At 31.8% G+C, this 24,305-nt stretch overlaps 1 protein-coding gene across 1 annotated transcript; it reads left to right on the top strand.

The window, feature by feature from the left end:
• Nucleotides 1-6,823: 6,823 nt before the first annotated feature.
• LOC143199530 (sterol O-acyltransferase 1) lies at nt 6,824-23,703 on the top strand. The gene is made up of 6 exons (XM_076409413.1): nt 6,824-7,096; nt 14,213-14,374; nt 19,867-20,015; nt 20,072-20,211; nt 20,273-20,433; nt 22,933-23,703. Exons 1-6 carry the CDS (start codon nt 7,035-7,037, stop codon nt 23,636-23,638), a joined length of 1,380 nt encoding a protein of 459 aa, XP_076265528.1. The 5' UTR covers nt 6,824-7,034; the 3' UTR covers nt 23,639-23,703.
• The last annotated feature ends 602 nt before the right edge of the window (nt 23,704-24,305 follow it).

Here is a 24,305-nt window from a genome sequence, read left to right on the forward strand (position 1 = left end):
AACTCTGCACTCCTGATGCTCGAAAATCTTACTGAGGTCCAATGAGATTTCTAAAATTATTCACATAGTTGTCATACCGATGCAACAACAGCAGTATTTTTTATACAAAGAAGAAGAAGAAGAAGAAGAAAAGTTGAAAAAATCTTGAGCAAACGCTTGAATAAAATTGTTACATAAAATAAATTAATAAAAATAAAACTAAATTTTTCGTTTTATATTTTTTTATAGATCTTAAAAATATTTACCGGGTCCTACTACGTTGGTTGATTTGGGCTTTGATGTTAATTTCTCATTTTATGGAGGTGACTCAAAATAGTAGTAATGGCACTGAATTTTTACATATTTTCATATTGAGGTATTCTGTATAGCCTTAACAGAATACATAAAGTACAATACTACAAATAATTTGTATAATTGTAGTGAGCAAAAATATCAAAACTTTAATTTATAATCTAATCAAACTAATCAATCCGTTTTATTTTTATTAGTTTAACAAGATTAATTACAATTAAGTCACAGATACTTGATTTTGATTCCGGAGGAAACGCACTAAAAGAACGCTTTTGCAGAAGTTGTTTTAAAGAAACGCTGGCCCCCAAGGTCCTACATCGGTTGCCAGACTGTGATTTTTTATAAAATTTGGAAGTGTAATTTAAAACACAATAAAATAAATGTACCACACTTTTAATGGAAATGTCTCTGTTATTACGTATATAACGAAAACTAGTTAAAAAAATTCGAGTTTCGACATATAGTTGAAACTTCGTCTTCCTGTACAATAAACTGATATTAAACTGCTATATTTTCGCGTGTGTGGATTTTATAGAAGTAATATTAATGCAAATAATGGTTTTATAACGTCAGTACCAACGTTTATGATTCAGGTGGTAAAACAACTGGAGACCTTGTAGTTAAGAGACTGCGAAAAAATCAAAAAAAGTCTTAAACTTAAATCCGAATTATTCAGTATTTATTTTAGTAAACCTAGTTTGTTTTGTACATACGTCATTAAAATTTGTGACATCAAAACGTCGCGATGTTGCCACCGCAACTCTGAGTTTTAGTTCAGTTTGGCTTTGACATACAACAACGTACAACATACAAATTCTAATCTAAATAAAATAATTGAACAAAAATATTATCAAATATAATTAATTTTAACATTATAGTACCATCTAAAAACTGCAGTTAATTATCCCTCTTATCACTATTGCTTTCAAGAATTTTGCATACGTTTGAATAACTGATATAATTCAGGTAGTGTCATTTTATGGGCTTGCCAAAATCCAATGGGTTTTCTAAACGCCCAATAAATGGCATTTCGAAATACTGCTAAATCTGTAAAGTTGCTGCAGTACTTGGAGTAATTACTTCTTTCATTCTAGCCATTTTTTTAATCAAAATATCTCCAGATGTCAATACATTTTTGATCAGTAGTTGTGTCTTGAATTTCGAGTTGTGGAACTGTATTTCTATTTTTTGAAGTTAGAATGGAAGATACCTCTTTTGTGATAACTTTTTGTATCGCCTCAGCATTATTTGCAATACCAAATCCTGCTTCTTTACATCTAGGATCTGAAAATGTGGATTTGTCGCATATCGTGTTCATTTCTAAAATTACCAGTCTGTTATTGATGACATCTAATAGACAATTTTGTAATTTTTTCTCCATTCACTTGTTAAAATCCTGGATTTGATGGCATGTTGCAGTCCTCTTATTAACCATATAATGAAAGACATCGTGGGATATTTTTCACCAGATAACTAGGTGGTCATTATTTCAATGGGCTTTAAAAGTTGAACACATTCTGTTAAGATAGTCCATTCGTCAACAAATAAAAACTGTGGTGCTCTTCTTAATAGCCATCAAAATAAAGTGTTGAATAGTAGTGTTTTCCTATCAGAAAAAGTATTTATTACAAATATTTAATATACTTTTTTTACAATTTTATTTTTTTGCCCTCAAAAACCAGCGTTCCAAAATGCTGCTATATTAATTTCAATATAGAGTTATTCATAAGCACACTACAAAAAAAAACATAAAACCACATATATTACATGTCACTACATAGTATAAAACAAAGTCGCCTTTTCTGTCCCTATATCCCTATGTGCGCTTAAATCTTTAAAACTACGCAACGGATTTTGATGCGGTTTTTTTCAATAGATAGAGTGATTCAAGAGGAAGGTTTATATGTATAATACATGCATAATATACTAAGGCAACATTGCTAATTTTAGAGGTTTCTAACGTGATGTCGTAAATTAACCTATTTTTTTAGGCTTATTTAGCAATTAGCAAAAACGCTGCCTAACCCTACGAGTTAGATCAAATTAATGTACTACAGTATTGTACACCATAAAAAGGTCTACAAAAAAGTCCGCGATGGTATATTACTTACGTGAGAAAATGGCTTATTTACGAAGCTATTTTAAGCAATACGGCATTAATCCTTATCGAATTAAGTACCTTAAATACAGTGTGCAATTAATATAGATCAATATGGTTCCTTACAGCATGTAAATTAAACAAATATTTTCGGAGATATTACAAATTTAAAATTTGCGTTTAAAAATGTGTAATGTAATAAAAATTGTATGAATTTAGATATTCCAAAGATAGCAGGAAATCTTCATAGTAAGTATAGGGGAAGAGGAATTGTTTTACTCCAAATTTAATGCGTGCAGGCCAAGGGCAGTAATGAATGAACCAAAAATACTGGATCGATTTTAATCATGTTTTCATTGAGTGACATAGGCATATATATTTTATGCCCGTGCAAAGTCGGAGCGGGCCGCTATGTTTTTATATACAACGTTCATATTTTTTCTGTAGTGTATTTAATTTAGTATCAGCATTGCACCCGTGCGAAGCCGGGGCGGGTCGCTAGTAAATCTATATAAGCATAAATTCCGCGCATTACTTTCGAGATCGCGCCTAGGACGACACAGCCACATTGTTAAAAATCAGTCGAATAAACTAGTAGAACCGAAAATAGTAACTAAAAGAAAACGACTGAAACAGTCGATAGTAAATAGTAATAAAATCAGTCGTACCGCAAATAGCGACTGAAAACAATCACTAGTAAAAACACTGGAACCAAAAATAGCGACTGAAACAGTCGATAACTAATATATTAAGAATACAAAATAATACCAGTTATTTTTTTGAAAATTACCACAAATTTCCTCATTATTAATAATATTTATCTATTACTAGAAATAGTAGGAACTCGGTTAAAGTTGAGTACAGATGTACTTATGAATTACGAACGAACAACTGCGACAAAACTATCGATATGATAAGTTCAGATAAATCATATTATTTCGTAAATAAATTAAAGTGATTTTGGGAAGATATTCCTGCAAGATTAGGTACATCTGTACCCGTAATTATTTTATTGGTGTTTATTGAAAGGTTGTCGATCAAACAATTAACGGTGAAACACGAAACTGACATCTTAAATAATGACGCCAGACAGAATAACAACACATTTTCGTTGAGGTAATTAATTATGAGAAATATACTATAGAATTGCATTCACTGTTGCGTTAGTCATATGAAATGTGCGCAATATATCGAAATATCACCTGAATGAAAATGATAAGTACAGCTGTACTTGCTGGGGACTCATGATTTTTATATGTCGCTTTGAAAGTATGTGGAATGTTCGATTCCAAAGTTCACTTCTTGAATAATAATAAGATAATAATAATTGGTTATTATTTATTATTGATATATGATATAATAATATTTATACTAGGACATCGTTATCCTGTATCTTCAAAATACGTAAAAATCTGTTTATTAGATTACTAATATTATTTCAAGTATAATATCTTCTTGGCTTTGAACACAAACTAGCTGGCTACAAAATAAAACTCCATTAACTTTTGGGGTAAATGATGTGGCTCGGTGAATGGAGGTAAAACGAAATGAAACAGTGGTGTTTACATTATGTGACCGTTATTTATTGGCTATATAAAAAAATCTGAAAAATACAATTAGATAAAACGGATGGCAGCGGTGTTACCTGGAGACGAGGCTTGGGCGGTCGATGGTGGCACGTCTAAACCAAACGAGGGTTGAGCACTGAATGAATGGAAATACCCTTCAATCACATCCCAGATAAACGTCTCGGGGTTGCCGCCAGCTATTCGTTATCGGGTTCTGGTTGGCGCTGCTGGCACCCCGCCCGTGTTCAACATCTGGGATTATATTTCTGGGTATTTTGTAGACCGTTATTCCACGATGTAAAATTCGACATGCCTCAAGGTCGCTATAAACTTAATGAGTTCTGCACAAGAAAACCATCAGTCCGGACATAGCACCCTCTGATTATCGCTTGTTTCGATCCTTGCAGAACTGTGTCAATGGTATTCAACCAGTTTATGAAAATCCTTTCACTTTATAAATCAAATATTAATCACTATAGACAAGTAAATACATTTTAACAAGAATTCTAAACACTTAAACTTATTTATGCTGGAGTTCCCAGAGTACTGTCTTTTGGCCACTGCTGTGTCTGCTCTATATTACTGATAACCCAGCAATAAGAGAAACAGTTCTTGGAACATTTGCCGACGACACAATTATCATGGCAAAAGATATCTCTGCGTGTAGAAAAAGTACAAGTAGCAGCAAACAAGATTTACAAATGGACTAGAGACAGGGAAATACAGCTTAATAACTTCATATCTGTCCATGTTATCGTTTTGGCGAAATGACAAAAACCTAAAACGGATGTCCGATTCCTCAAGCAAAATCGGCTAAATATCTCGGAATATACCCTGATGGTAGGTAAACTGGAAACATCATGTTATACAAAAAGCAACTGCAATAGTTAGTCACAAAATACTCTCAACTTGTCCTAAAATCAAAGTGATTGGTTTATCAGTCAATCATAAAGCCAATGTGGACCTATGGGGTGCAAAAATGAGTTTTGCTAAAACATCAAGCCAACTATTAATCCAACGCAGCCTTGGATGACCTCGGAATCAAATGGATACACGAAGTGATCCAAGATTTCGCCTTAAAATATGAAATAAGGTTGCTGAATCACAGCAAGGTGTAAGCGATACAACTACTGGACAACACGCAGGAAATAAGTATCACTACACAAGTATCAGGTAAATTATCTCAGACTCTGAAAGATGTACTAAATTCTGACGCTTTGTAGCCCATCCTTGTATCATTTGAACTGAAAAGACCGCGACACCTTTTCCTTATTCATATATCTTTTTAACTGCCTGTTGTGAAACAGTTTTTACGTGTATTTTATTTAAATATATCAACAATTAAAATAATAAAGACACAGTAGTGTCCTTTGCACTAATTAATTATATTTCTTTTATGACTTGTTATCAATTTGCAATAACCTAGTTTGGTAATAAGTACGTTAATTATCTAGTAATGATTCTTTTTTTAATCGCTGGTGATTACGTCGACATATCATTAATACAAATTAAAGCAACATTGTCTATTTCGGAGATGAACTCTTTTTCAATAGATAGCATGGAAAGACCTCTTAAACGATCTTTGGCCATTGCATTTCTGAAACACAATGTACTAACTTTTGTTATTGTGAAAAAAATGGATAAAAAAGAATTTCGCGTGTTGATAAAATATTGCTTTTTGTGGGGAAAAATACATTTGGAGTAAAAACTTAGTTTGATGCCGAGTTTCCGGACACTGCCCCAAGAAAATCAACCATCAAGGAATGAACATAGAAGACGGTGGTTAAAAAAATCCATTTTTGAATGACCGTAAATTGAGACTGAATGAAATAGCAGACACTTTAAAGATATTAACTGAACATGTACATCATATCATTCACGAATATTTGGGTATGAGAAAGCTCTGTGCAAAGAGGGTGCCGCGCGAGCTCACTTTTGACCAAAAACAACGACGAGTTGATGATTCGGAGCAGTGTTTGAAGATGATCAGACGTAATAAACCCGAGTTTTGGCGTCGATATGTGACAATGGATGAAACATGGCTCCATCATTTCACTCCGAAACTCAATCGATAGTCATCCGAGTGGACTGCACACGATGAACCCGCTCCAAAGCGTAGAAAAACGCAACAGTCAGTTGGCAAGGTTATGGCGTCTGTATTTTGGGATGTGAACCTTGAAAAAGGAAGGACCACCAACAGCGACTATTACATAGCGTTTGAAACACGGAATCGCTGAAAAACGGCCGCATATGAAGAAAAAGAAAGTGCTGCTTCACCAAGACAATGCACCGTGTCACAAGTCAGTGAAAACGATGGTAAAAGACCATGAATTGGGCTTCGAATTGCTTCCTCATCCACCGTATTCTCGAGATCTGGCCCCAGCGACCATTTCCTGTTCTCATATCTCAAAAGAATGCTCGCTGGGAAGAAATTTTCGTCGAATGAAGAGGTGGTCGCCGAAACTGAGGCCTATTTTGAAGCAAAGGACAAATCGTACTACAAAAATGGTATCGAACAGTTGGAGGGTCGCTATAATCAGTGTATCACCCTTGAAGGGAATCATGTTGAATAAAAAAAACAAATTTTGCCCAAAAAAATGTGTTTTACTATGGTAGGCCGGGGCCTTTTCAATTGCCCTGTTACATCTTGAGCACGTGCAAAGCAATCGCCAGTAAATTCGATAAACAAACAGACAATTCGTGGTTGATTTAGCATTTTTATTATCTTAGTAGACACCACCGGCTCGTACAGCCGAAGACCACCGGAACTCCGGCCAAAACCATACGGGTACACGTACACTCTCAACAATCCGCGCCTTTTATCTAATAAAATAATACAAAATAACGCGCGGGCTCGATAGGAATCAGACGGGAGCGATTTCGATGGAGTGATATATAACGAGAGTGAATTGTGCTTCGTGGTGTCTTCGTAATTGGTCGATTTACAGCGGAAACGTACTCGTGCAAGTTCCAGTATCTGTGAGATTGTGTGTACCGACCGGCGAGCGACTAAAATCGTTTTAACAAAGAATTGACAACGAACTGTGCTTATTATTCGTATTTAAGTTAGTCAAACCATGGCTTCGCATGAGGAACGAAACGGTATCAAGACAACGAACAATACACCAGAGAATGGAAGGTAGAATTTTTTTAAAGCAAATCTAATGAAAGTTTTTCACTATTCAAATAACACTCTGTTTATTTTTAAATGAGTACAATGTTAACTTTAATATAGATGTATTTTAAATGTAAGATAAGAATTTGGTTTTTTTTAATACTAAATCGTTGGTACTTATGTTTTGTTTACACTTTTAAATAGACACAATTCGTAAGATATTTGATCTGATAAATAGTAACGTTTAAAGCACAATATTAGCGCTAATTTTATTTTAAATTAATTTGAATAAAAATTATTACTCCAATAAATTAATAGTAAGCAAATTTAAACTTTTCAGCTCTGATATTACCGATATTATATAAAATAAGGTATCAAGAATATAATATCTCCAAATATTCTTCTATTCACTTAAAAAAAAAGAAAACTCTATCTTTTTAATCACAAAACTATTTGTAAGATAGTTTGTTAGAATAGATAAGTTGTAAGATTTATTACTCAATATTAGTTCTAATTTTGTTTTAAATGTTCTTCTATTCATTTAAAAAGAATAAAAACTGTATCTTTTTAAACACAAAACTATTTGTAAGATAGTTTGTTAGAACAGGTAAATTGTAAGATTTATTATTCAATATTAGTTCTAATTTTGTTTTAAATGTTCTTCTATTCATTTAAAAAGAATAAAAACTGTATCTTTTTAAACACAAAACTATTTGTAAGATAGTTTGTTAGAACAGGTAAGTTGTAAGATTTATTATTCAATATTAGTTCTAATTTTGTTTTAAATGTTCTTCTATTCATTTAAAAAGAATAAAAACGCTATCTTTTTAAACACAAAACTATTTGTAAGATAGTTTGTTAGAACAGGTAAGTTGTAAGATTTATTATTCAATATTAGTTCTAATTTTGTTTTAAATGTTCTTCTATTCATTTAAAAAGAATAAAAACGCTATTTTTTTAAACACAAAACTATTTGTAAGATAGTTTGTTAGAACAGATAAGTTGTAAGATTTATTATTCAATATTAGTTCTAATTTTGTTTTAAATGTTCTTCTATTCATTTAAAAAGAATAAAAACGCTATTTTTTTAAACACAAAACTATTTGTAAGATAGTTTGTTAGAACAGGTAAGTTGTAAGATTTATTATTCAATATTAGTTCTAATTTTGTTTTAAATGTTCTTCTATTCATTTAAAAAGAATAAAAACTCTATCTTTTTAAACACAAAACTATTTGTAAGATAGTTTGTTAGAACAGATAAGTTGTAAGATTTATTATTCAATATTAGTTCTAATTTTGTTTTAAATGTTCTTCTATTCATTTAAAAAGAATAAAAACGCTATCTTTTTAAACACAAAACTATTTGTAAGATAGTTTGTTAGAACAGGTAAATTGTAAGATTTATTATTCAATATTAGTTCTAATTTTGTTTTAAATGTTCTTCTATTCATTTAAAAAGAATAAAAACTCTATCTTTTTAATCACAAAACTATTTGTAAGATAGTTTGTTAGAACAGATAAGTTGTAAGATTTATTATTCAATATTAGTTCTAATTTTGTTTTAAATGTTCTTCTATTCATTTAAAAAGAATAAAAACTCTATCTTTTTAAACACAAAACTATTTGTAAGATAGTTTGTTAGAACAGGTAAATTGTAAGATTTATTATTCAATATTAGTTCTAATTTTGTTTTAAATGTTCTTCTATTCATTTAAAAAGAATTAAAACTCTATCTTTTTAAACACAAAACTATTTGTAAGATAGTTTGTTAGAACAGATAAGTTGTAAGATTTATTATTCAATATTAGTTCTAATTTTGTTTTAAATGTTCTTCTATTCATTTAAAAAGAATAAAAACTCTATCTTTTTAAACACAAAACTATTTGTAAGATAGTTTGTTAGAACAGGTAAATTGTAAGATTTATTATTCAATATTAGTTCTAATTTTGTTTTAAATGTTCTTCTATTCATTTAAAAAGAATAAAAACTCTATCTTTTTAAACACAAAACTATTTGTAAGATAGTTTGTTAGAACAGATAAGTTGTAAGATTTATTATTCAATATTAGTTCTAATTTTGTTTTAAATGTTCTTCTATTCATTTAAAAAGAATAAAAACTCTATCTTTTTAAACACAAAACTATTTGTAAGATAGTTTGTTAGAACAGGTAAATTGTAAGATTTATTATTCAATATTAGTTCTAATTTTGTTTTAAATGTTCTTCTATTCATTTAAAAAGAATAAAAACTCTATCTTTTTAATCACAAAACTATTTGTAAGATAGTTTGTTAGAACAGATAAGTTGTAAGATTTATTATTCAATATTAGTTCTAATTTTGTTTTAAATGTTCTTCTATTCATTTAAAAAGAATAAAAACGCTATCTTTTTAAACACAAAACTATTTGTAAGATAGTTTGTTAGAACAGGTAAATTGTAAGATTTATTATTCAATATTAGTTCTAATTTTGTTTTAAATGTTCTTCTATTCATTTAAAAAGAATAAAAACTCTATCTTTTCAAACACAAAACTATTTGTAAGATAGTTTGTTAGAATAGGTAAATTGTAAGATTTATTATTCAATATTAGTTCTAATTTTGTTTTAAATGTTCTTCTATTCATTTAAAAAGAATAAAAACGCTATCTTTTTAAACACAAAACTATTTGTAAGATAGTTTGTTAGAACAGGTAAGTTGTAAGTAAGATTTATTATTCCATATTAGTTCTAATTTTATAAAAAATATTCTTAGGAATCTTTTCTCTGGTTAAATATTTTTTAATATCCCTTGATAGTAATTGGTAGGGTTTATTCATTGACAAAAAGTTTATATCTAGCTGTAGATTTTTATTCTAAAGAACCTTTATATTGACAAAGTGTGATATACTTTTTATGTTCAAATATATTTAAGTAAATAGTAATGTGGTAAAGCAAATTTGTGATAACAATCTACCAAGAATTCAGCGGATGTGTTAGTGTAACAATGAGTTTTATTTATTCTCTGAACTTGACAAATACTAGCAATTGATATATTTTCGGTAACTATGAAGTTTTATTCATATAAATCAGTACTAGGGTCTTCGAAATCTGTTGGCTTCTCGTCGTATTTCTTGTCATCGTTGTCAAATTCAGTACGCTCCGAATTGTCAAATCGTGTCGAATAGAAACAAAATTAGTGTTTTGTTATTGTCCATTAAAATATAACGAAAATGTTGAATATGTTATGGTATATCTTCAATAAAAATTTCAGAAAGTATCAGATATAAGACCTACACTTTGTTATTAAAATTTATGTTATTTTAACTCATTTTTTTTCTGATGATTCAACAGGATCACTCAACCGTAAATGCATTAAATGCTGTGATCTACTTTCACATAATTAAGAAACAGATTTGTTTAGTTCTCGAATAAAATTGACTTCAACTAATTCGAGTTATAATATTGTTATTTTTGCCAAAAATTCTCAAGCAATATGGGTTATTTTTGAATTAAACACTTATCTTGACTGTTATTGCTATTCGACGTTGAAACACTCTTTTTTTCTTTTGATTTTAAGCGACCTTCATTGTTTCATACCGTTAAATTAAGTCTAGAACATTTCTCGTCCATGATATTCTCCCTTTCATTCATCTCTCAATATTCTATTAATTATATCGTGTGTCTATATTTGTTAGTATTAGTAACTTTACATTGTTTCTGTCACAACACATGAAAATTATGTCTTGAAAACTCACAGTGTCCTGCTTTTTGGCCCTATAATTACCTATTTATATTCACGTACACCCTTTCATTATCAATAGGAATATAAATCCAGATAGTGACATTGATATCGCTGAATTTATACAGTTCAGGACTAAAAAAATCAATGAAAAATTGTATATAATTAACAATTAAGTAACAACAATATTACATGCAAATATCAGAGCGATTAGAGTTGGCTTTCATTGAATAAGCAATGAGAAACCTATAAAATTTCTGTCCAATGTTTTTGAAAAGAGTTTAATTAAAAAAAAACATTACCTTTCATGTTTTCAGGCTTATTTTATTGTCCTACTTAATATAATCGATTATTTTTGTGTGAATTAGTTTTAATGTTTTGTTTCATTCAATGCTTTCAATCATTTAAGCGCAAAAGGCACTAACATTATCAAGAGCATTGAGTATATCGTCGAGATAGAGAAAAATTTGATGACTTTGATGACGCTTTGGATCTAGGGAAGTTGTACGCATAATATGAGCTAATTCCCTTTCAATGATACAAAAACACATTCGAATTTCAAATTTAAAATGTGCCGAAATCAATTTTCGTATCACTTTTTCCACTCTGATGGCCACGTAATTTGTTTTTGTTGTGCAGGAATAAAAAAAGTTATTGATTTAAAGTTAAAGAGTTCTATTATTCGAGAAAAGAAAGAAAAAGGAAAGAAAGAAAAAAGAAAAAGAAAAGAAAGAGAAAAGAAAAAAAAAGAAAAAGAAAAGAAAGAAAATGAAAACAAAGAAATAAAATTGAGAATATCAAACAACGTCTGATAACTTTTAGTGCAGAAAAACTTAGGGTAATATAGGATTACTGGGACAGGTATACAGTAAGATATATGTCAGTCTATAAAATTGTGTTATTTTAACATAGCATTTTTATGTAATTTAATTATGTTATGTTATTTTAAATAACTTTTACTATTAGTGTTGGTGCTCATTATTTATACTTTGAGCCCTTTACCGGAGCTATTTTTTATTCTACGTATTTTATATTCCACAATAGAAAAAATCGTTCAAGGGTACCTTATATACTAATACACAAAACCCATCATCATCAGTCATCTTGTACGTTTTACCCACAACATATCATTAATAACAATAATAACATTTATTGCTATGGCTTTGAGACATTACAATTGCATCAATTAATATTAAGCCTACGGCAATAATTATATTGCTTATTGATTGTATTTTGTTTACTATAAAAGGTCAACGTCTTATTCGGTGCATTTATCGCGAGACATGACCTTGACACAATAGAAGGAATCCGTCTGCAATTTAGATAAGTGCAGTTTGTAATTGGCATTAATTAAGTATGTTTATCTGAAAGCCGCGGTAATTAGAAGGATATTAACTCTATAATATTATAATTCTTCCTGTTTTCAGTAAAAAAAGCAAACTTTTTCGAGCCTAAATAATACAAAAATAATAATATAATGTTCTGATATATACAAAAAATTAAATTACTAACCAAACAAATTTAATTTGTTGCTCATAGCGACACATAGATGGTGCTACTATAATTAAATCCATATGTTTTTTAGTTAGCGCTAACCCTCAAAAGACGTGTATAATTTGGACAGCTGTCGGATCATTAGTTTGTGAATTATAGCATTTTGAGTGAAACAACTTTTGTTATTGTGAAAAAAAGGGATAAAAAAAATTTCGCGTTTCCGGACTCTGCTCCAGGAAAATCAACCATCAAGGATTGGTATGCTAAGTTTAGACGTGGTGAAACGAGCACCGAAGTCGGTGAACGCAGTGGACGCCCAAAAGAGGTGGTTACCGACGAAAAAATGCACAAAATGATTTTGAATCACCGTAAATTGAAATTAAATTAAATAGCAGGCACTCTAAAGATATCAACTGAACGTGTACATCATATCATTCACGAATATTTGGGTATGATAAAGCTGAGAAAAAAGAAAAGGGAAGTGCTGCGTCACCAAGACGATGCACCGTGTCACAAATCAGTGAAAACGATAGCAAAAATCCATGAATTGGCCTTCGAATTGCTTCCCCATCCACCGTATTCTTCAGATCTGACCCCCAGCGACTATTTCCTGTTCTCAGATCTCAAAAGAATGCTTGCTGGGAAGAAATTTTCGTCGATTGAAGAGGTGATCGCCGAAACTGAGGCCTATTTTGAAGCAAAGGACAAATCGTACTACAAAAATGGTATCGAGAAGTTGGAGGATCACTATAATCGGTCTATCATCCTTGAAAGGACTTATGTTGAGTAAAAAAAGCTAGTTTTGCCAAAAAATATTTTTTACCCTGGTAGGCCGGGGACTTTTCAATTGACCTGTTAGTTTAATAATATTGTAAACAGATAAATAGGTCTATATAGCTATTAAGCTAAATTGTGTGTATATAGTAGAATAAAAAATAAGTATTGTAGATTAACCATTTTTTTGTGTTAAAAATCCAAGTTTGATTATTTTTAAATTTTTAGTGCGTTTCTTATTTATTTTTTGAAATCGGTTCTATTTTTTGTTAAGAATATTTTTAAGATATAAATTAGCGCTAAGACACTTGTTGGTATCATATGCCGTCAGTATAAAGTTAAAAAAAATGACACGAAGTCATTAAAATGGTTTATTTATCGTATTATTTATAAATTCTACAGTGGCGTGTTCGTTCATTTTAGTGGATATTTGCTAAGGCTAATCTAAAGATACTTTTTTATTTAGATTAACTAAATTATAATGAGGAACGTGATATCAACTACAAACACAAGGTTCAAAAGGTTATCCTTTCTAATATAACCTTTTACTTTTTGTGTATGTTTCGTAAAAATGTAGTACACATAACAATAATAATTATACATAACCGAAAGCCATCTTCTTTCAATGTCTTTTTTAATAACAATATCGAAAGACTCGCCAAAACATTTAGTATTGATATTATTATATTAGGTGTAATCTTTTCTTTACTAATACGTTGTTTTCACAATGTAGTAATTAAAAATAATTTCCTGGAAAAGCTATAATAAAGCTTAACGAAAAGTTGAAACAAAATTGGTAAACCTGGTGAGCAACTAAATTATATTAAATCCTACAGACCCATTTTTCTGTTAACAATTGTGTTGAAAGTGTTTGAGAAAATGTTATCTAAAAGAATGAGTATCAGTTTGCGTTCAAATAAAAAAATATGAAAAGCATCGTTAACTGTTCACTTGTTTTAACGAATATATTTTTTAAAAATCGAGAGTTGTTTGTTACAAATACTTAGAAAAGAAATAAAAACAATTGCTGCATCAATTTTGTACATATAATACTTTTACTTCAGTTTAAAACATATATTAGTTTATTTTTTTACATTCTCTTATCATCTCTTTACATCCTTTACATCCTACTAGTAATGATTCGTCTCTCGTTCTAGAAAGAAGAAAATACTCCCAACGAAGACGTTTAAAGATCGCGAATCGCTGCTGACTGTGCTGGTGGAGAATCCACATATAAAGGTGGTGAAACACATGTTCATAGCATCCTTGATAGGTCTATTCGTCAATACCGTGGCCCATGATTATTTTAAAAACGGAAAGTAAGTATTAATGTTCCTAATAACAGGTGGGGGCAAAAATCCTTTCATCCATCTATGTTATGTAATGTTTAGTTCAGTTTGGCTTTAACTATTGTGTAGACGCCCAAATTTTATTTTGGATAAATATACGCCACAAGAACGAGCAAAAATAGAGACAATATATATTGAAAATAATCGTTTCATTGTTGCCAAAAATATCCTAATCGTCCAGTGTCTCAAACAACAACAATTTATCGTTTACATGCGAGTTTTCTACAATACGGTTCGACAGCAGACAGGCTTCATTCTGGAAGACAACGGACGTCTCGTAACGCTGAAAATGTGGCTCTGGTGCGCGATAGTGTTGCAGAGTCTCCAGAAACATCAATTAGGAGAAATGGTTCCCAGTTACACATTTCTGTACGCAGTTTAAGGCGAAATTTGAGCCATTTTCTTCTCAGTGGCCACGTCAATAAACAGAACAGTCGATTTTGGGTAACACAGCATCCTCAATTAATTCACGAAACATCATTGAATCCACTAAAACCAACTGCATGGTGTGATATTTATGCTGGAAACATCATTAGTTCCTATTTTTATTAATTGACCAAGATGTTGAAGTTTCTGTTACTGCTGAATGGTACTAAGGCATGATTCGAAATTTTCTTGTGCCTGAAACGGAAGAGCAAGGACTAGATGACATGTGGTTTCAGCAAGATGAGACCACAGCATACACAGCTCGTTCAACAATTCAATTATTGAATGACGTTTTTCCACGAAGACTAATTTTGCGAAGTGGCGATTTAGCAGATCTCCGGATTTAACTTCACCAGACTTCTTTTGGGGTTTTTTATGTGATTGAAGTCCCGAACGATTCAACATCTTTAAGACAATATTCGTCAGGAAATTGAAGACATCCATCCTCAAATGTTGCAGGATTTTATGAAAAATGCCTTACAAAGAGCCGATAGTTGCATAGCGAATAGCGGTCACCATTTAGCTGATATAATTTTTCAATCATAATGAAAAAAAATGTTAAGACCAAATAGACTTTTTATGAAAACCAAACTAACTTATCTATCCTTTGAGCAAAGTAATAGGCAATCAAAATGGTAGCGGGACTGTTGCCCCACGTTGTACGTTATTACAACAATAGCAGAGATAGTACAATCTTAATTATAGATACTGGGTAAAGTGCAATATTAATTATAGATACTGGGTAAAGTACAATCTTAATTATAGATACTGGCTAAAGTGCAATCTTAATTATAGATACTGGCTAAAGTGCAATCTTAATTATAGATACTGGCTAAAGTGCAATCTTAATTATAGATACTGGCTAAAGTGCAATCTTAATTATAGATACTGGCTAAAGTGCAATCTTAATCATAGATACTGGCTAAAGTGCAATCTTAATTATAGATACTGGCTAAAATGCAATCTTAATTATAGATACTGGCTAAAATGCATTCTTAATTATAAATTAATTTAATTGAGTACTAAAACAAATACATCAGTATAAGTTAGTTTTTATTATTATTTTAAAACAACTGAAAAACAACCTCACTTAAATCTATAATCTTTATTTTGTTATTGTTATATTATCCCAAGTAAGTCATTTATATGTTAAATTTCCTCTTTGTTCAAGTACTTCTACCGTCAAATTTGAACAACTAACGTCATAATAAAAATATAAATGTAAAGGTGTCATATAAAAACCAGATTTTAAATCAACTTTATGGGTAAATCTTCGTAGAAATTGGTACACTGTATTAAACTCAAAATTCTGATGGCATTTTTACTTCTATAACTTTTTTTTCAATGTGTCCCACCTGAAAATTCGTTCTAGTTAAGAATGTGTTCAAAGTAACCTGCAAGTTACATAGAATAAAGAAACTTAGAAGCGCATCTCCTATGTTAAAATTGGTTCTAAGTGACGCTCGGAATCCCCGTGTGAGGGCTCTTATGTATGCGTCGTATGACAGTCAGTTACGGCGGGAAATTTAAAAATGTTTAGCGGGAAATTTAAAAAAGTGTAGTAAAAAATTTTAGGGAATTAAAAAAAATTCTTTTAGTTTTACTGGGAAAATACAAAAATTAATATATTTAAAAATATTTTATTGATATATTACAATTACATTAATATCCCTTGACCATAAAGACACGTAATCCACTGATATTATGTTCTCTCTAATATTTAAAACAAACATTAAAATAAGATAATATAACTATCAATGGTTCTGTTGTATTATTTTTTATAATCAACTAAATTAACAACCTATCTAAATTGAGGTACATTTCATCAAATATAACAACTGCAGTTCGGACTATACAGTCAAGTTTCTGAACTAACGACCAAAATTCGAGGTTACTACTTCAGCAGCAAAAAGGAACCTTATTCAGCATCTGCGTTAATGTTCCTCTAGAAGGCAAGCAGAATATCTTCGATAACAATTTATATCATCTGCCACTGCATTTCAATAAGGATAAAGCCATTAGTTTTTCATCCAACCTAAAATGAAACTGATGTGACAGGCTTAGTTATCTGTAAATGAACATATAAATTTCAAGTTAGAACCTCCATTCTCTAACAATAAGCATACATTTCTTATTATATACTTACTTCTGGGTCTTGTTGGGGTAGAAGAATCTCCTATATATCTATCAGCCTCAAAAAACTTATGTGATTTAATATTGCCATTAGGGGCATATGTCCCTTGTCTTGTAATAAAGTTAAAGAATCTCAATAAATATTGCTTAATTATTTCAATGCAATAAATAATTATTATTTAACAAAATACTTACTATTTAAATTACTAGTAGGAATTGCATCTTGTTTCAGCCATGGCTTTCCACATTTTGGTCTATAATCTTCATCTTTAAAATGAGTACAAACTTTCCTGGACCTACATAGGAGATTATAAGAAATCCCCTTAAGGTTTTCTTTTTATTACACTAATAAATTGAAATACACAGAAAAATCTAATGTAATTATCAAATATATATAAAAACACATACCGAAAAAACTTGACGTAAATAAACAATACAAATTATATCACATAAACATGGCCGTTAACTGCTTAGGTTAGAATTATTAATACCGAGGCCGAACGAGAGAGAAACACACATATAGCTGTTGCATATTTCATTTACATTTGGCCGCGTAACGGGGATTCCGAAAAGCTTAAACGTGGGACCCGCTTTTTCCATATAACTCTCATTTCTAAATTTCTTTATTCTATGTTACTTGACTCGAAACTAGAATGAAGAAGGATGTTTGAAGGTTATGTTTCGTATGGTTTGGTTCGCTTCAATCTCCTGACATCCTGCGCGCTGTCCAGCAGTTGCATTGCTTCCACGTTAGTATGATTTAGTAATCTTCTTTCGTTTTTCAAGACGAAATCTTGGATAAGTTCGCAAATCCATTTGATTTCCAGGTCATCGTGCAGTTCTTAGTTGGTTACGTAGCGATAGGCATTGGTAATCAATCGAAGAACCTTGTTTTGACAGCGTAGGATGACTAGTTGATTTGAATTTTTAGCGCAACTCCATACTTGCACCCCATAGGTTCCAACTTGGCTTTATAATTGTCTTATAGATCAACCTCTTCGATATTGGATCAAGTTCAGAGTATCTTCCGACTAACCACTATAGCCGTTTTATTTTGGTTCTAATGTGTTTTGCTTTTTATCTGACGTGATGTTATCAATCAAATATGATTGAGAAAGAGTGCGATGTTTGTCTGAATAAATCTATTTTATATTGACGTTTGTAGAAGAAAACGAATTCGACTTCAAATCAAATTAAATCATAATTTAGCGTCAGATTCAAATATCCACTCCATTGTCTTCTATTCGTTGTTATCTTTTAGATAGTACTAACAGATTACGAACAATATTTCCGTATAAACCATGTGCTCTAATGTTATTGATTATTTAACAAGGACATAATTGATAATTTACACAAATATATCAGATAACAACTTTTACGCTTGCTGAACAGGTGACATTCTGATTTGTTTGCATTTTTTTATGCAAGTTTAATATCACTGCACAATAATTATACGTATTGAATAATAAAATTGTTGTTATATAATACAACTATAGATAAAGTAAACAGATTCTATGTAAATTATAGTGTCACCAATTAGTATAAGAGTGGAAAAAGAAGAAACGAAAGAAAAGTTTCACCGTGGATTTTTTCCACTTTTTTGTTGACTTCTTTTGGTCCACCACTGAAGTATGCAATTTTGAAAAACTATTTTGGGGAAATAATTGAAAATATAGTCTATTCAAAGTTATTTTGTACATACATCTAAATTTGTGATGTCAAAACGTCGCAATGTTGCCGCATCAACTCTGATTTTTACTTCAGTTTGGTTTTGACATACAACAATATTCTAATCTAAATAAAATAATTGAACAAAAGTGTTATCAAACATAATTTATTTTAACATTATAGTACATCTAAAAACTGCAGTTAGTTATACAGCCACAATAGTTTATAGGTTAGACTTATAACCTCTTATCACTAATGCTTTCAATAATTTTGCGTACGTCTGACAACCGGACAACTTTGACAGGCTCATTAGTTTACGCGTTCGAACTAATCAGACAGCATTGTGCCTTTTTTTAACTAGACTAAAATGATCAGGAAGATATTGTCTGATTCTAAAGCGAATTTACAAATTGTGGCAGGCAATACATTAAATATCTTGATGACGTATGTACAAGAAAACTTTGAACAGGCTATGGTTTGTTTCTTGAGCGATATTGGCGATATAAATTCGTCATATTTCCTCGAGATATATAAAAATTGTTGTAGTAATTATTAGTGAAGCTACAGAAGTTACGAAAATAAAAAAGGGAATTGCTAGTAGGAAACTTTAAAAGAAATTAAAGTTTTTGTATCAAAACCAGGCTGTTTTTATGATTTTACATATTCTCACTCTTTCTAATGCAATATAAAAAAGGAAGAAAACAGTTGGGATGATTACTAATTTTGAAAAATCACTCTATAATATACTAATGTCTTTACTATTCTAATTTGTAAAATTATTTCTGCAGGATATAAAGGTTTTCAGGAAAAAGAGGTTTTGTTTCTATTTTCAGATTCAAATTCGAGGCAAAACGCTCATATGACGTCAGTATGGCAAGAATCTATTCGCAGGGACGTCTAAAATTTGATTTTGCCACGTTGCCAGTCCTTGTAAATTATACGTATATTCCAAGAATATAACATACATACAATACATTTTCTTGAAGTCATTTTACCCAAATTTTTATCTAAAATGTTCCTTTATAGTTCAAGTTTTGATAATTTTATTGATACAAATGCTTTGCTCTGCCAAGTGGGCGTCAATCAGTGTAGCTACTTCCCCTATATTCGGCTAATTTAGTTTCTTTCTTATTTTTTTGGTGGGTGTGGGAGGGAATTATGTTAAAGGGGGCGAAATAAACAACCAATTTACATTTTGTTTCAAAAATCATTTGATTTGATGGTTTGTGTTTCAGGCTGAAGGTTGGGCTGGGCGTTATCAGCCGAGGATTCGACAAGTTACACTTAGTTGTGCCAGCATGGGGATTATTAAACATATGCTCCATCCTCTGTTACTTCTGTTTCAACCTGTGGGCCAACGTTCGAATACAAATGTCCCCTAAAGGTAAGCAGTTCAAGTTCTTTGATTGATTGTTTCTTGAAAACTTTATTTGTTTTTAGTGAAATATCGTCAGGTTTGGGACCTGTTATGGTTATTTTCCGTGCCCATATACTATATCATCCATTTTAGAGCTGTGTCAATATTTGTGGGATATTTCAGTTTGCCCATAGCGTCAGCAACAGTACTTTGTCTGGAACAGGTAGGAAGAATTACAGTTAATTTCGAAATTACCACTATATAAAACAAACAATCGCTTTCAGACACGTCTGTTGATGAAAACTCATGCTTTTATCAGAAGCAACATCGAAAAGGTAACGAGCTTCAAGTCCCACAGCGATAAGGATTTGAAAGTGGCCAGTCTGTCGCATTATATATACTTTTTGTTCGCGCCTACCATTGTTTATAGTGATACATATCCAAGGTAAGAATTAAATATTGTTTTAAAATTAAGTCCATCTAAATTTAAGTGAGATTTGGATTATCCGGAAGGAAAAGAAATTCGGACACTTACTGTTTTCGAGTTTTTTTTTGCTGTAATTTCCGTCCAAGTTACTGCAGGATCATGAAAGTCACAGCGTTTATAAAGCATTTCACATAAAATCGAATGATCGTAAAATTATCTTTATACACGACCCGCCCCGGCTTCGCACGGGCATAAAATATATATGCCTATGTCACTCAATGAAAACATGATTAAAATCGATCCAGTATTTTTGGTTCATTCATTACTGCCCTTGGCCTGCACGCATTAAATTTGGAGTAAAACAATTCCTCTTCCCCTATACTTACTATGAAGATTTCCTGCTATCTTTGGAATATCTAAATTCATACAATTTTTATTACATTACACATTTTTAAACGCAAATTTTAAATTTGTAATATCTCCGAAAATATTTGTTTAATTTACATGCTGTAAGGAACCATATTGATCTATATTAATTGCACACTGTATTTAAGGTACTTAATTCGATAAGGATTAATGCCGTATTGCTTAAAATAGCTTCGTAAATAAGCCATTTTCTCACGTAAAAAGTAAACAATAAAAATGGTTAATGTGGGTTATCCCTAAAAGATAAACATATACCATCGCGGACTTTTTTGTAGACCTTTTTATGGTGTACAATACTGTAGTACATTAATTTGATCTAACTCGTAGTGTTAGGCAGCGTTTTTGCTAATAGCTAAATAAGCCTAAAAAGATAGGTTAATTTACGACATCACGTTAGAAACCTCTAAAATTAGCAATGTTGCCTTAGTATATTATGCATGTATTATACATATAAACCTTCTTCTTGAATCACTCTATCTATTGAAAAAAACCGCATCAAAATCCGTTGCGTAGTTTTAAAGATTTAAGCGCACATAGGGATATAGGGACAGAAAAGGCGACTTTGTTTTATACTATGTAGTGATTTAGTTTTAGTTATACAATGAATAAACCATTATCGAAAAGTGAGTGGATTTCGGTTTATGTCCCATATCTTAAAAACTATACGTTCTAAAGCAATTTGACATGGACTTTCGTTTTTTTCACCCTAAAATATATAGATTTTGAAAGTTTCATCTTTATACGGGAGATAAAAAATTGTTCGTACTTTTTCAAGATCTTCATTTTTTTGCTATCTTTATTTTTTTTGCCACATGATCAGGGATTATATGAAAATGACATGGATAATTAAGAATTTGTCCCCATATTCACCAGACATTGCTTCGTTCGACTACCACTTGTTGCAGTGGATGCGGCGTCAGTTTCAAAGTTCAGAAATAGCGTTGCTTATACATAGGACTTCTTGGACTGTAATGAATTATTGTTTTAAAACTACATACCTCTATAGAATAACCATTTAAATATGTTATTTAAAAGAATTAAATAACAGGTCAATTGAAAAGTCCGACGAAAAACAACGACGAGTTGATGATTCGGACCAGTGTTTGAAGATGATCAAGCGTAATAAACCCGAGTTTTTGCGTCGATATGTGACAATGTGTGAAACATGGCTCCATCATTTCACTCTGAAGTCCAATAGACAGTCATCCTAATGGAGTGCACATGATCAATCCGCTCCAAAGAGTGGGAAAACGCAACAGTCGGCTAGCAAGTTTATGGCGTCTGTATTTTGGGATGCGTATGGAATAATTTTGATTGACCACCTTGAAAAAGGAAGGACCATAAACAGCGATTAATTACATAAGGTTATTGGACCGTCTGAAGGACGAAATCGCCGAAAAAACGACCGTATTTGAAGAAACAGAAAGTGCTGTTTCACCAAGATAATGCACCGTGTCACAAGTCAAATCACAAGGCAAAAATCCATGAATTGGGCTTCGAATTGCTTCCTCATCCACCGTATTCTCCAGATCTGGTTCCCAGCGACTAATTCCTATTCAGATCCAAAAGAGTGCTCGCTGGGAAGAAATTTTCGTCGAATGAAGAGGTGATCGCCGAAACTGAGGCCTTGTTTTGGAGCAAAGGACAAATCGTTCTACAAAAATGGTATCGAAAAGTTGTAGGTGTCCCTATAATCAGTGTATCACCCTTGAAGGGAATTATGTTGAACAAAAAAAAACTAATTTTGTCAAAAAAATATGTTTTACTATGGTAGGCCGGGGACTTTTCAATTGACCTGTTAGGCTTTTTATACGCTTTTCGCAATATAGCGATTGTTCAAAAAATATCATTCATTCTCTCTTTCTACACATAACCAGGATACTTTTTGAATAGTTTAGCAAGTGTCAGACAAAAATTCAAACAGATATAGCCCCTTAATACATTTAAGGTTTCCAGTATAAAGTCTTTATCTTAATATCCAAACTTTGTTACCAATATTTGTACACCATATTGTTCTACATCTGTGATGCTACATTGGCTTCAACATATTTGGGGTTCTTGAAAGCTTCATCTTCTTTTATTTTGTTTCAGGAGGAAAACCATACGTTGGAACTTAATCGGACAGTGGTTCATGGAAGTGATCGGCGTGATTTTCTACTACGCGTTCCTTCTGGAGCGCTTCGTCATTCCGGGACACAAGGACGTCGGACTGAAGCCCTACTCCATGAGCGAGCTGTTCCTGATGATGTGCGACCACGGCACCGTCGGCCTGCTCTTCCTCCTGCTTGGGTTCTACGTGGTGTTGCACACCGTCCAGAATCTTATCGGCGAGCTGATGCTGTTCGCCGACCGAGAGTTCTACAGGGACTGGTGGACCTCCACCAACTATTCCGACTACTTCCGGACGTGGAATATAGTGGTCTCCGACTGGCTCTACACCTACGTCTACAAGGACTGCTACGAACTGGTGGTACCCGGCAACAAGGCCTTCGCCAAGGTGCTGGTGTTCCTTCTCTCGGCCATAGTCCACGAATGGATACTGACCTACATCTTCGGGTTCTTCCTGCCCGCCCTGTTCCTCGTCTTCCTCTTCACCGGCAGTTGTCTAACGTTCCTGAAAACGCCCGACCACAGCATCGTCAACATACTGATCTGGTACTGCTTGGCTTTGGGATCGGGCTGGTTGGTCAGTCTGTACTCGATGGAGTACTTCGTCAGGGTGAACGTGCCGGTCGAGAATTCCACCGTCAGAGATTTTATAGTGCCTCGATTATTTACCTGTAATTGTATTACGTGAGATTGTCTGTAAATTATATTTATTGTGTTATTTTTTTACGGTATTAATATAGTATTTTTTATAAAGGTCTGACTCATTTAAATGAACAACTAATTTCAATCACATATATAGTATATAAGAGATAGTTTAAAATACATTCTTTAAAATATGGCGAATGCGCTGTTATAATATAGTGAAATATTATAGTAGCATCCAACAAAAACAATTGGGTCTACTAATATTAGTACATATAGTAAAAATAATATATATATATAATTAAATTATTGAACATAATTAAAACATTGGTGGATGCGCCGGGCACTTAAGACATATTTTAAGAACCGAATTTCACACGAACATCAGTCAAACATCAGTGTTTTCTATTATGCACAGTTGGTTGTAATTGACGTAATTATAATTATTGTATAGTATACTTAAAGTGGTTTCACTGGAGGTTGACACTACATAAAGTGTCTGGCACTTGATGTAAATTATCACACTATCTCGAAAACAATATCAAAATCTCACTTTTATATTATATCATTTTTGCTTTGACGTTTGTTACCTTTTATCTGTTAACATTACTACCCCATCTTTTTTTATGATAGGCAACCGTTTTTACTTGTAGCGGTGTATTTCGTATTGAAAATCGATATTTTAACAATGCCAATAGAATTTTAGAAATATG

This window comes from Rhynchophorus ferrugineus, unplaced genomic scaffold (genome assembly GCF_030347505.1).
Source record: "Rhynchophorus ferrugineus isolate W39M unplaced genomic scaffold, kcgeb_rfMv2 rfM7, whole genome shotgun sequence".
Taxonomy (NCBI): Eukaryota; Metazoa; Arthropoda; class Insecta; order Coleoptera; family Curculionidae; genus Rhynchophorus; species Rhynchophorus ferrugineus.